At 41.1% G+C, this 12,719-nt stretch overlaps 1 protein-coding gene across 4 annotated transcripts in view; it reads left to right on the top strand.

The window, feature by feature from the left end:
* Positions 1-12,719, top strand: part of cnot3 (CCR4-NOT transcription complex subunit 3) — a 29,546-nt gene that overhangs the window by 12,814 nt on the left and 4,013 nt on the right. For 2 of the 4 annotated variants that reach the window (XM_008117232.3, XM_008117233.3), the window contains exons 4-16: positions 839-906; positions 1,063-1,137; positions 1,867-1,956; positions 3,297-3,425; positions 4,294-4,389; positions 4,988-5,207; positions 5,818-5,951; positions 6,118-6,174; positions 7,146-7,461; positions 9,341-9,446; positions 11,271-11,448; positions 12,005-12,104; positions 12,216-12,263. In XM_008117232.3, coding sequence (XP_008115439.2) covers positions 839-906; positions 1,063-1,137; positions 1,867-1,956; positions 3,297-3,425; positions 4,294-4,389; positions 4,988-5,207; positions 5,818-5,951; positions 6,118-6,174; positions 7,146-7,461; positions 9,341-9,446; positions 11,271-11,448; positions 12,005-12,104; positions 12,216-12,263 — 1,617 coding nt within the window. Of the gene's footprint in view, positions 1-838; positions 907-1,062; positions 1,138-1,866; positions 1,957-2,238; positions 2,314-3,296; positions 3,426-4,293; positions 4,390-4,987; positions 5,208-5,817; positions 5,952-6,117; positions 6,175-7,145; positions 7,462-9,340; positions 9,447-11,270; positions 11,449-12,004; positions 12,105-12,215; positions 12,264-12,719 lie in introns of those variants that run through there. The other 2 variants (XM_008117236.3, XM_062984005.1) reach the window with 2 other exon arrangements.

The raw sequence follows: 12,719 nt of genomic DNA on the forward strand, positions 1-12,719 counted from the left end.
GCAGAGACAGAACATTTTATTTTGCAAGTGGAGATGTCTTGGAATATCAGGGACTATAATCTTTGTTTGTTTGTTTTTTGAGGAGGGAAATTTTAGGATGATTAATAGTAATTGTCTTTAATCTTGTTAATCCTAACTAGAACAGAGCCATCATATCAATGGCATTTGCCTAAGATTTGTCTCCTAAGTCTTCACTCATTTATATAAACCTTCAGTGAGTCTACTTTGGTTGAGACTACAGATAGTATTGAGACCTTAGTTACCTGTGAGCAGAAAGGCAGGCCCAATACATCAGTAGGGTAAGAGTAAGGATGCTATAATCAAAGGAGGAACACTCAAGAACAGTGATTTCCAACATTTGGTGCTACATGTATTTGGACTTCATTTGTCAGAAGCCCAAGCCAGCTTTGACTAACAGTCAAGAAGTGAAAATCATTTGGAGAACCTGAGGAACTACTGCTCTAGAATAAGGCTGAAGGAGGTCTTTTCATCCAGGGAAATTAAATTTGCTTTTGAAAATAGTCTTAGAAGATACATAAAGGTGGGTGTCAGTGTGATATTCCAGCTCCCAACTTGTTGAAACTTTAACATAGAGCTTTTCTTAGTAACAATGAAGTCTTAGGAGGGGAGACAGCTTTTTTAGGATGTCAAAAATGATAGAAAATTTAGGAAACCAGCCAAATAGGTCACCAGTGGTCCTTCAGTCTCATAGAAGAAGGATCCTTGGTTGTCTGTGGCAAAATTGGAACCTCTGTTCTCTTTCTTTCCTACATGGGGGGTGGGAGCATAGGTTTTGCTATTCTCCATAGTAGTGATTGTTCATTCTCACCCTTCCCAGGTGAGATTGATCGGTGTTTGAAAAAGGTGGCAGAAGGCGTGGAACAGTTTGAAGATATCTGGCAGAAGGTGAAGCTGCTTTTTCCCCTTCCTGTTTTTTTTACTTGCTGTTTCTTTGCCAGATTTTGTTTATGACTGCACATATTTGACACTTGGGTCCCCAATCTTAATCACACTCTTTTCTCTCCCTTTCTGCCCACTTCTTCTTCTCTATATATACTACAGCTCCACAATGCAGCTAATGCAAACCAGAAGGAGAAATATGAAGCCGATCTGAAAAAGGAGATTAAAAAACTCCAGGTAAGAATTGTCTAGCAATCCTTTAAAAGTTTTTTTGTTAACTCTCTGAGAAACAAGTTGGCTGGCTGAGTACAGTAGGAGATAGCGGTGTTCCGAAAGGTAGACCACGGGAGTCTTTTGGAAAGAACAGAAGAAAGAGGGAATTTTTATCCTTGTAGGTCTTGTGTTGATTAAGAGCAAAGAAGATGACAGTCTAGAAAATAGAAAGCCTATCCTTTGGGAAACAGGGAGTTAAAGTGTTATGAAGATGGGTTTAGCAGCTCTCATCAGCTGGCATTCCTCATTTTATTGGAGGGAAAATAAGGATGCACAGTTTCATTACCTAGTGACCTCTAGAGGTGTTTGAACTATGATTTCGCTTATGGGCAAGCAGCTTTGCTATTTGAGGAGCAGAAGGTTGGGGCAAGTTAAGATAGAAAGACTTGGGAAAATCCTGGGATATCATAAAAGGTAGCTTGTATAATGGGCTACTTAACAGTTGTATTTTGTTGTGGGGGTAGGGATAGAAACAGTGGCCTTTTAGATGTTTTTTGAATTGCAGCTTCCATAATCATAATACCACTTCTAGAGCTTATTGGCTTTAGTAAGCAATTGGTAATTTGCTCTTTTTGCCAGAATAGTACTCAGGTCAGTAGCCTTTATGATTGTGGGTTGAAATGTAAGAATGATTTTCATGGCCCAGCAAATCTCCTTTTCCTCTTCTCAACTTTTCTTCTTTTTGTTCCACAGAGACTGAGGGACCAGATCAAGACATGGGTTGCATCCAATGAAATCAAAGACAAAAGGCAGCTAATAGACAACAGGAAACTCATTGAGACGGTGAGGAGCAGCAGAGAAGAATCTGTAACGTAATACATACCAGGACTCAGCAAAATCCTGAGTTAAAATTTTCTTTGTTAAAATATGTTAATAGGATATGCTTTGCTTCATTTTACCCCCCTCCCCAACTTTTAAAAGATTCACCCAGGTAGTTTTTGTTCATTGATATACTTAGACCTTTAAGTTTAACTTTGCTTAGCTCCTCCCTTATGGTGTTGCAATTGGCTACTAGGCAGTATGACCTCATAAAGGTGAGCAAGCTGCCCATTATAATCTAGAGAAGAAGAAAGTGCTTTTGTGGGGAGTTCAGGATCCTGTTGGCAAAGGTATCCTGAGTGAAGCAGCATGGGATAGATGGTGAGGACCGGAATGTCTCTGTTTTGGAGATTTCTTCTTGGACACCTATGGGAAAGGCTGTTGAACTGTTAGCTGAGACTTTATTGAGTCCATTGGGAGTATGTTTTTAACTCCTGCAAGGGTCAAGCTGAAGCTTGTGTTTTTAGTGATCATCTGTCATTCAAATTATGTATACTGTTCGTTTTATTATTTTTTGCATTTCTAGAAACAACATAGCTATCATTTTCCAGCTAAGAAGTGTCAAGGCCAAACACTGTGTTTTTGGCATTGACCACTGTAGAACTTGGAAATCTTATTTTTGTTGTCATCTATGTGCAGCAGTCAATTGCAATCCCACAACTTTTCAATGCAAGCTTGTGTTTTAACTACTGATTGATCCATACATTCAGCAAAAGTACTCAGTCCAGTTTTACTGGGGTTGTTTCATTTCAGAATTCAGACCAAAATATCATATGACTGAATTGCTCAAAGTGGTCTCTAAATGCCTACTGGATATCTCACCAGTTATAAAGGGTGTTTGAAAAAGAACTCCCTAGTTTTAAGTATAGACCTTTAACTTCTGTTTTATTATCTTCTTGTGTTTTAAACTGTGTATATTGTTGGTGTATTTGCGCTTTTACTTTTGTAACATTGTGAGCCGCCCCGAGTCCCCACGGGGAGATGGTGGCGGGGTATAAATAAAGTTTTATTATTATTATTATTATTATTAATACATTAAAACTAGGAAGTTCTTTTTCAAGCACCCTGTATATACATCAGAGCAATCCATCCACTGGTCTCATTACAGGTCAAAGTGTGTTTGGGAGAGTAGCTAAACTTAATTTTTATGCAGTTTTAAATCTTTCTCTTTGCCATTGGAAATGATGACATAAATAGTTTAAAAGATCAGTGTGAAATTCAGCTAGGGCTATTGACTTCTCTGTGGTGCTTGGATCTGTTCCTTGTCCTGCTGATCTTCCTGAATCCTTCTAATTTTCTTTCAGCAAATGGAGAGGTTCAAGGTAGTCGAGCGTGAGACCAAGACAAAAGCCTACTCCAAGGAAGGGCTGGGCTTGGCGCAGAAAGTGGACCCAGCTCAGAAGGAAAAAGAGGACGTTGGGCAGTGGTTGACGGTGAGAAGTGAGGGTAGTTAGCTGGATCACTGATAACTGGAGGGGGGAAACGGCATTGTTTGTAGCAGCTTTGGTCTGGAGGTTTAGGAAGAAAGAAAAAGCTCTGAGTTTATTTTTTAAAGAATTTTAAGTTGAAGGTGTTCCCATGGAGTAGATATCATAAATTTCTTTATAACATCTTAGGAAAATTACCTGTTTTCCATCAGAGAGAATCTCCAGAATTCAGTTGGCAGTGATTAGTTGTTAATGGTTGAAGAATCAAGCATCTCTTGTTATTTCCCCCAATGCTTTGTTATTTAAAGGCTTTACTATCTTCATTTTGTTTCATCATTGTGAATTTCATATTTTTTTATTCCAATATTCCTAATCCATCCTGTATTAAAGGGCCTCAAGCAGGGATGCAGCTGACAAAAGCAAATTGGCATACAGTACTTAAACCTACAATTCAGTATGAGATCAGCAAGAATAAATCATGCTGTGATCACTAAGATCCAAATAAATTGGTAAATTGCCAGATCTTTTCTTTATGTGTAAATTGAGGTACAGCCAGGCTTCCCTTGTAAATGCCAGCCAAGTCTCTGTTATGCGGGGTTCCATAAACAGGGTCCCACACGTGAGAAGGTCCTGCCTTGCATTTCCAAATACAGTAATATACTCTTACTAACAGTAGTACATAAAGGAAAGCCTTCTAGGCACATTGTAATGCTTGAGCGCTGAATATAGGGAGATGTGTTTATTCATAAAATACTTTATTGTTGTATTGCTTATATTGGCAACCCTTTCAGTATGTTTTAGGCCTTCAAGTCCGGCCGGTGCATGATCTGTCTCTTTTCTTCCCTCCCTCTTCTTTTCAACTTCACTGTATCAGAATACAATAGATACCTTGAACATGCAAGTGGATCAGTTTGAGAGTGAAGTGGAGTCTCTGTCTGTCCAGACGCGTAAGAAGAAAGGAGATAAGGATGTGAGTTAATAAAATGTCTTCCTGAGAGACACAGTGGGGCTAATGCATGAGGAAGTGACATGGTTTTCATATATTAAAAAGTTGAAGGGGATATGTCTGGAAATTGATGTTTCTGGGAGCTTGTTGGGGTGGGGTGGGGGCAAAGAAAATGATAGGAGAAAGAGATAAATGAATCATATGGTGAACTTGTCTGTCACAGAGATAAATTGCCAGAACCCTGTGTGGTGAGTATTGTGCATTTCAAGAGGCAGTTTGGCTTCGGCTCTGACTTAGGTTTACAAAAAAAGGTCTTACTTCAAGAGCAGTGTCTAAAGGCCTTAAATTACATAGTGTAGCTTGTTGCCAAAGTGTGTCCTTCAAGGAGTGGACACTTGAGGATGTGGAGGCAGCCACTGAAACCTCCCTTCTATGTGTTTTTTTTTTCTGTCCTGGCTTAGCCCTCGATAATAGTAGGGCTTTATTGAACACCGTGAGGCCCAAGAGTGAGACTGACTGATGCAAAATTAGCTTCATGGGCAAATGAGGCATTGAGCCTAAGTTTCACTGTGGTTTGATATTTTAAATATGCTCGTGCTCTCTTCCGCCTGCACACAAACAGAAGCAAGACCGGATAGAAGGGCTGAAGCGGCACATTGAGAAGCACCGGTACCACATTCGAATGCTGGAGACAATTTTGCGCATGCTGGACAATGACTCCATTAACGTGGACTCCATCCGCAAGATCAAGGATGATGTAGAGTACTATGTAGACTCCTCACAAGACCCCGACTTTGAAGAAAATGAGTTCCTTTATGATGACCTCGACTTAGAAGACATTCGTAAGTTTCCTGGATCTGTGGGAAAGTGCTTTTAGTTGGAGATCGTATGAGACAGAAATAGACTCAGTCTACAGGCCTGTTCCTGTGGAGAAGCTGCTATTGCGCTGCTACTTATGGTAGTTTTGAAGGGACTGCTACTTTTTTCCTTCTAAGAAAATCTTTATGTAATCTTGAGGAAATAATAACATTTTGCAATAAGTATTTATTTTGCTAGGTACCCATGTGCTAAAGTCAGCTGATAATTTGCTGGGCATATGCTTCCTCCCATTGGACTCTGTGTTGGTAAAAATGTCCTGGGTTGTTGGTATCCTACTGTTGTGAGGTAACTTGGTAATTGTTCCATTTCACTGCTTGTGTAAGTGTACTTCACTTGAATTCCCCAAGATGAAATGGTGAGATTGGTGATGTCGTTTTTTTCCTCATCTTGTCTTTAAAACCTGAAGGTGTCAAAATAAATTTAAAGTCACAATAGCAAACTCTTCTCAAGCGAGGACTGCGAGCCTATGCCCTATAATAACTGTGCTACCTGATTAATAGTGCTGATTAATCAGTTAATTACCTGTAACTTTGGTCCCTGGTTTGTAAGCTCTCCTTTTTCTTGGTCCTGCAGCACAGGCCCTGGTAGCCACTTCCCCACCCAGCCACAGCCACATGGAGGATGAGATGTTCAACCAGTCCAGCAGCACACCCACATCCACCACGTCCAGCTCCCCAATCCCACCCAGCCCTGCAAATTGTACGACGGTAAGGAAAGTACTCTGGGTTGTGAATCTGGGTTTCTGGGCCATGTACAAAGAGCAGCGTGTACTTCTCTTCAAGGAGGTAGTTGGTTGAGGTTGAGCTTGCATGCTAAACCTTGATACAGCCATTCTTCCTACTGTGATGTTTATACCATCTTTTCTCCTTTTAGGAGAACTCAGAAGATGATAAGAAACGGGGACGGTCAACAGACAGTGAAGTAAGCCAGGTGAGTTTAACATCCAGGAATTTGGGGCTTCAGAGCGTTCTGTTTGGGGAGGAGTAGAGGAAGACTGGGGCTCATCAGCTACAGTCAATTCATATGCATCATTCCAGTTAGAATATTGTCCTTCTATGGAGACTACAACTTTAAGGATTTAGATGGGCACATTGTTCTGAGAGTTGTATCTTTATCAAAATCTTGATGTTTGAATTAAATTTAATACCAAGGATGAAAGGCTCTTTATCTGATTTTCCTTCAAAATAGACAGCTTTTACAGGCAAGACAAAGTTAATATGAAAGTGTTTTCCCGTGAACAATTGAAAATATTCTAAGATGATACTCTTCTGTAAGAGGAACGTGGCACATAAGGAACTCTATGCAAAGGCATCTCATAGCACCTTTGAGACTGAAAGAAAAAAGTTGGTAGCATAAACTTTTGATAGACTATGTCTACTTCATCAGATGCATGGAGTCAAGTCTTTAGGGATATTGTCTGTCCTTGGGCGCTTTATTCTGCACATCTGATAAGGTAACTTAATGTACAAGAGCTTATGCCACCAATTCCTTTCAGTCAGTCACAAAGGTTCTACAAGATCCCTTTGCATATTGATCCAGTTACGTCTTTTAATTCTACCACATTTGGAACAATAACCTTGGAACTAGCATTTTGAGGAAAGTGAGAGGGAACTCAAGTTTGCAATTTCATAGAATGAAGAGTATAATTTGTTTCTGCTGCCTCCTGGTTTCAGGTTGTTTCCAGCTTATGGCAACCTTAAGGTGAAACTATATACTTTTTCCTAGTAAGAGGCCGTTTTCCACCACTTTCCTCTGAAACTGAGAGTGCGTCACTTAATGGGCTTCCATGGCAGATATAAACCTTGGTCTCCCAGAGTCCCAGTCCAGCACTCACCCTGCTATGGCACTCTAACTCTTTAGAAATATTTACAGGGCTAAAATGTTTTCTCTGCTTTCCTCAGTCCCCTGCGAAGAACGGTTCAAAAAGTCTCCACAACAACCACCATCAGCCACCTCCCCCCATCCCGCCTAGCTACCCGATGGGCAGCAGCTCCAGCACCTCGTCTTCATTGGGGAATGGGCCTGGCTCCAACAGCAACGGGGCTGTGACTAGCAGCGGGAATGCAACCAGCAAAGCTAACCCTCCGGCAGGGCATGCACCCACTACCCCGACCCCTTACGCCCAGGCTGTGGCACCCCCGCCGACCAGCACCAACACCTCCCAGCCCCGGCCTCCCAGCACCCAGCAAAACGCCAGCAAGCAGAACGGGGCAACCAGTGAGTCTGCGTCGATGTAGAGCCAAGGGTTAGAGGGAGGCAGGTTTCTGTAAGTTCCTGGGGCGTAGAGGACGTTTCAGGGTCTTCAAATCTCCAGAAAATCTTTCTTAAGCTACTGGGAAGCATAGGCATGACATGAGCCTTAGTTTATTATTATTTTTACATAGCCTGCTTTTATAGTACAGCATAAGCAAATGCTCTAGGGAAGGAACCATTTCACAGTGGTAGCATGCATGTTTTTCATGTGGACAGTCCCCAGATAAAATTAGGTTGGATGGCAGGTGATGATAGACATGGGCCTGAAACCCTGGCAAAAGAATTGGTTACGTGGTGGTGTTATATTTACTGTATTTGTATCGCATCTTTCTCCCAAAATTGTGAATCATGTTATAAGGCAGGTCTTTCTCTATAGTTATTGTTTTCTAAACTAGGGGCAGGCCACATGCAATCCTATGAATATTATAGAACTACAGCTCCCATCGTTCCAAGCCATTATAAGCGAATGATGAGGATAATGAGAGTTTATAGTATAGCAACGCTTAAAGGACTACATTTTGCTCACAGTGCTATAAAATTTAACATTGGGGAGAATATACAGAGATGGGTGGAATCATGAATGCTGCCTGACATATGTGAGCAACTAGCATTGAACTTAAGCTTCATTGCAATTAAGGATAGACTGGAAAGAATCTGTGGTTTCTGAGGAAGGGCTTAAATAAGAATTATTATTCTAGACCTGTGTACACAATCAGAAATATGGGAGAGTGTGTAGTCATTGTGTTGTCAGAAGGCTTTTATGGCCGAAATTTGTGAGGAAGAAAAGGAGATACCTAGTGTAATGTTCTTGACTTGGCTTAGATGTGGGCACAGTGCAGCCTTCCAGATGATGTTGACTGCAACTCCCAGCATGCTTCACCCTTGCTTATGCTGACTATGGCTTGTGGGATTTGTGGTCCAGCAACACTTGACCCATCCTTGGTTATTGGGGGGGGGGGGGCGCTCTTCCCTGGTTGTGTCAATGGCTGCTCAATGGGAGCTGGCATTAGCCTTCTATTATATAGCCCTCAGGAAAGAAGGGGATTTTTACAGGTGCATCTTTTCCAATCAGGAGGCTGCACTGATAGGGGAAAATGCACCTGTTGAATGTTCTGCTTCAGAGCTTCTTAAAGTGACAGGAGTCCTGTTCTGGACTAAAGGATTTCCACCTTGGGTGATCATAATATCTGTAAATGCTGGTTTCCCCTGTCTTTTCCTAGCTCTGTTAGTTATAAGTTGCCCCACTTGCTTCTCTTTATTGAGTTTCCCATGAGCTCTAGCTCAGTTTTCTCAGGCTCTGGTCTTTCACATTTTTTGGACTTCAGCTCCCAGAATCCTTGAGGCTTCTGGAACTTAAAGTTCAAAAGCATTTGGAGGAATAGAGATTGGGAATCACTTCTCTAATTTTCTCCAATACTGTAGAAACTTAAGATGCCAAAGCTTCATTTCTTATACAATTCTGGTACATACCCCAGAGCAGCTACTCTTGTCTCCTTTGACATCACATCTCCAGCTGTGGCTTTTTAACAGCATTTTGAACTGCAGAAAACTAGCAAGTGGTAATGTTCAGTTCCTTCAGGCTGTTTATATGTTTCACCTGCAGATTCTGGCATATCAAGGTGCATTTAAAGCTACAGGAACAAGCCAGGGTGTCTTTTTTCTGGTCAGTCATTACTGTCAGGCTGTGAGGGATGCAGAGCTTTGTTGTGCTCCACTGAGCTCTTAACTGGACAGAAAGCTGAACTTAAGTCATGAAGCCCAGGGATCCCTCATCTGTGCAGCAATGGGATTGCTTGGAATAAATATTTAAGCCAAAGAGTTCAACAGTTGTCTTTTTGTCCAGGTTACAGCTCCGTAGTAGCTGACAGCAGTTCAGATTCGACACTAAGCAGCAGCAGCCAGTCGTTGCCGAACCAGACAGTGTCGCACAACCCGCCCAGCGCTTCCACGTGAGTGTCTTTTCATCTCTTCAAAATGTGTTCAGTTCACTCATATTTCAACCACCTCCACCTTGCAGCATTCCAAGTAATTCTGATCTTGCTCTGACTTTATTGGGTGCTTATCAGTTTTTCAGGCTCCCCTTAAATTGGTGGTGGGTTGCTTTAGAGTTATTTGTAGTATAAGGCTTCTAAATGTAGAAGAATTGCTTTCTCTTGTATGTAACCACTGTGAGCCCTAAGTTCATTTTGAAAGCTGTGCCATCAGTTTTGGAGATTCCACTTGGAAGGATTGTAGTTTCGGAATACTGTCATTATTCACCCATTAGGCTTCTTCTCTTCCACTGTGTCAATAGATGTTCATAATCTACTTCAAACAGGGCTTTAGGGTTTTACTGATCCTCTGCATTTGAAAGTTTCTTTTTTCTCCTGGTTTTGGAAAACATTTTTGAGGACTGTGCAAGTATTTTTTCAAATTTTTATTTAACTGAAATACAGTATGATTACATAAAAGGGTCAATCAGTTATTTGAGCTGGGAAATACTTTGTGCCTGACTTACTTTCATGACTCAATAGAAAAGTGCAGCACATCCCCAAGAAATGCCATTGCTCCTTTAAAAATAATTTTAATAATTCTAAAAACCCTCAGGTAATATATCAGAGTAAAATATTTAGCATTGCTTCAAATTTCATTTCAGGTTTAAAAAATTCTAACATTTGAAGTTTTGGTCTGTTGTTCAGAACACAGTTGAGGCAATTTGTAACATTTAAAGCAAATTCAAACTATTGCATATCTCAGTTAACATGGTAAATGTGTTCCTGTGCGTTACTTTTTTAACCTAAAATTTAGTAAGGCACAGAAATAATGTAAGGAGTTGAGAGAGGTGCAAAGTATACCACAAAAAGAGCAGTTCATGTTTAAGTGAACTTTTTTTATTGGAAACTAACGATGTGCACATGTGAAATGAAATATGAAGGCCGGTAAACACAAGTAAATAAAACATTTTGAACCTTTTAAAGACAACTTGATACCTTCTTCCAAAAGGCATCCAAGGTGCTTTTTGTTTTCACTAGCTTCCATTTTCCTTAGGATTTCTATTTTGGAGGCAAAACATAGATCTATGGTTTTTTTGGGAGGGGGTGAGAGGTAGGTAGTTTATCTGACCTTCCTCCTTCCTTCCTTCCTTCCTTGCTTTCTTTCTTTCCTTTCTTTTTTTCCCTATTCTGCGAACTGTAACCTTTCACAATGGTCAGATAAATATTATATATTTCCTCCTTTTTTCATCATGGATCTGGAACAGGCTGGGGACTATGTGCCCTTTCAGGTCTTGATGGATTTCAACCCCTGTTATCCATGATCATGGCCATGTTAGCTTGGGCTGATAGGAACTGGAGTCCAACAATACTTGGAGGGCATCAGGTTCTTCCCAGCCATCTGGAAGCCTAAAGAATAAAAATCTTAGACTCTAGAAGCTCCATTCTGAACTTAATAGAACATTCTGTTATGCTCATGGAATCCTAACATGGATACAGCTCTGACCACAAAGAACTTGGGCAGCGAAAATAATGCAATATAAGCTAGCATGAGGAAAGCAGTTCTCTATTCCTTGCTAAACATTCTGTTTTCTTAGCACACACTGTTGCTCTTTACTGTATTATAGTATTCAGTTGTCCTTAAAATCATACGGTTAGGTCTCCTGCATGGCCGTTGCTTTGTTTATATCATCTCCTTGTCTAGGAAGACTTGAGCATCTGAGGGGTTTGAGTTTTGGCTCCTGGCTTTCAGAGACACACTATTCTCTCAACGTCTGTCTCAGTCTGTCCTCTTTCTGGCAGGAAGGAGCCCAGCGCAGCTCCTCAGCCACCAAATAGTGGCAACAGCACTGGATCCAGCCTCCTGGTGCCTCTGACTGCCAACCCGCCTGCCTCACCCACACCCAGCTTTTCTGACAGCAAGCCTGCCCAGACCCTGCTCAACGGGCCTCCCCAGTTCAGCTCCACGCCTGAGATTAAGGTGAGAGGCTCCCCTGGCCCTCTGCCTCCGGGGTTTGAGAAAAAGTGTGGTCACTGGACAAGGAATTCTGGATGTTGTCATCTCGAAAGTCTTAACTTTCTCAAGCGTTGTCATAAGGCTTTTTGAATCTCTGTTACTCTTAGATTGGGAATGTGCTCTTCTCAGGTGTGACCAGTTCCCATTACTACTGCTTTTTGGAAGGGTGTGAAACACTTCACTTTACTTAGTTTTAATGTTAGTTCTCTAGTTTTCATGGATTTATTGCTCTCTTTGTTCTTGATGGTGGTAGCTGGGTTTGGGTTTCTTTTAATGGAAAGGTAGAAAAAATATTACTGCACAGGAGCAAGGTCTAGATTAATCGTGAGAGTGCTTTAAGCAATTCATTTCTGTAGAATCTATATGGGTGTACATATGTTTGTTCCTTTTTATCATCCCAACAATGAGGTACTATAAGATGTATTGACTATCTTTGAGTTTTGTGACTCAGAATTCTATTTTGGGAGGGGAAAGTTCTCCCATGAGCCCCCATTGGTGTAGTTCACATTTTACTCTGCAGGCACCTGAGCCTCTAAGTACGTTGAAATCTATGGCTGAGAGGGCAGCTATCAGTTCTAGCATAGAAGACCCTGTGCCATCTCTTCACCTTGCCGAAAGGGGTAAGTGAAATAAGGACATTTCTTTTTCAACCAATTTCTGTATAAAAACCGCTGTATTGTTCAGATTCTCATCCAAGCCCCCTCAATATTTTCTATGTGTGGACAACCTAGATCTTTGGTCAGAAATCACGCTTCCTGCAGGACCACTTTGGAGGACAGGTAGTTACCCCCATCTCCAACTTTCTCACTTTACCCCTTCTTGAACCTGCCCACTGGGAAGATCCTTTTGCTACAAATATTTCTTCTTCTGCTCACTTCTGATGTTTAGACAATTGAAGAGCGGGTGGAAGAACAAGATACAAATATAAATAATTCCTTCTGGTCCAGCTTTTTAGTCAGTGATCTTTTAATAATGATTTTGAGAATCAAATTGATGTTGATGAAAACACTTAAAGCAAAACTCTAAAGTTAATGAGAACAATAAATCAAAGTGCTCTGTGGATCTATAAGAAGAGGAAGGTCTTTGGGAAAGAAATGGCAAGCCTACAATACAATAATCAGTTAACTGACTTTAGGAAGTTGAAAGAGACAGATTCTTCTGGTGGGATCCAGAAGTCCCTTGCCATTATTGTTAAGGGTGGGTAGCCTTGTGAGGATATGTCATACAAAAGACAT

Source organism: Anolis carolinensis, chromosome 6, assembly GCF_035594765.1.
Source record: "Anolis carolinensis isolate JA03-04 chromosome 6, rAnoCar3.1.pri, whole genome shotgun sequence".
Classification (NCBI taxonomy): domain Eukaryota; kingdom Metazoa; phylum Chordata; class Lepidosauria; order Squamata; family Dactyloidae; genus Anolis; species Anolis carolinensis.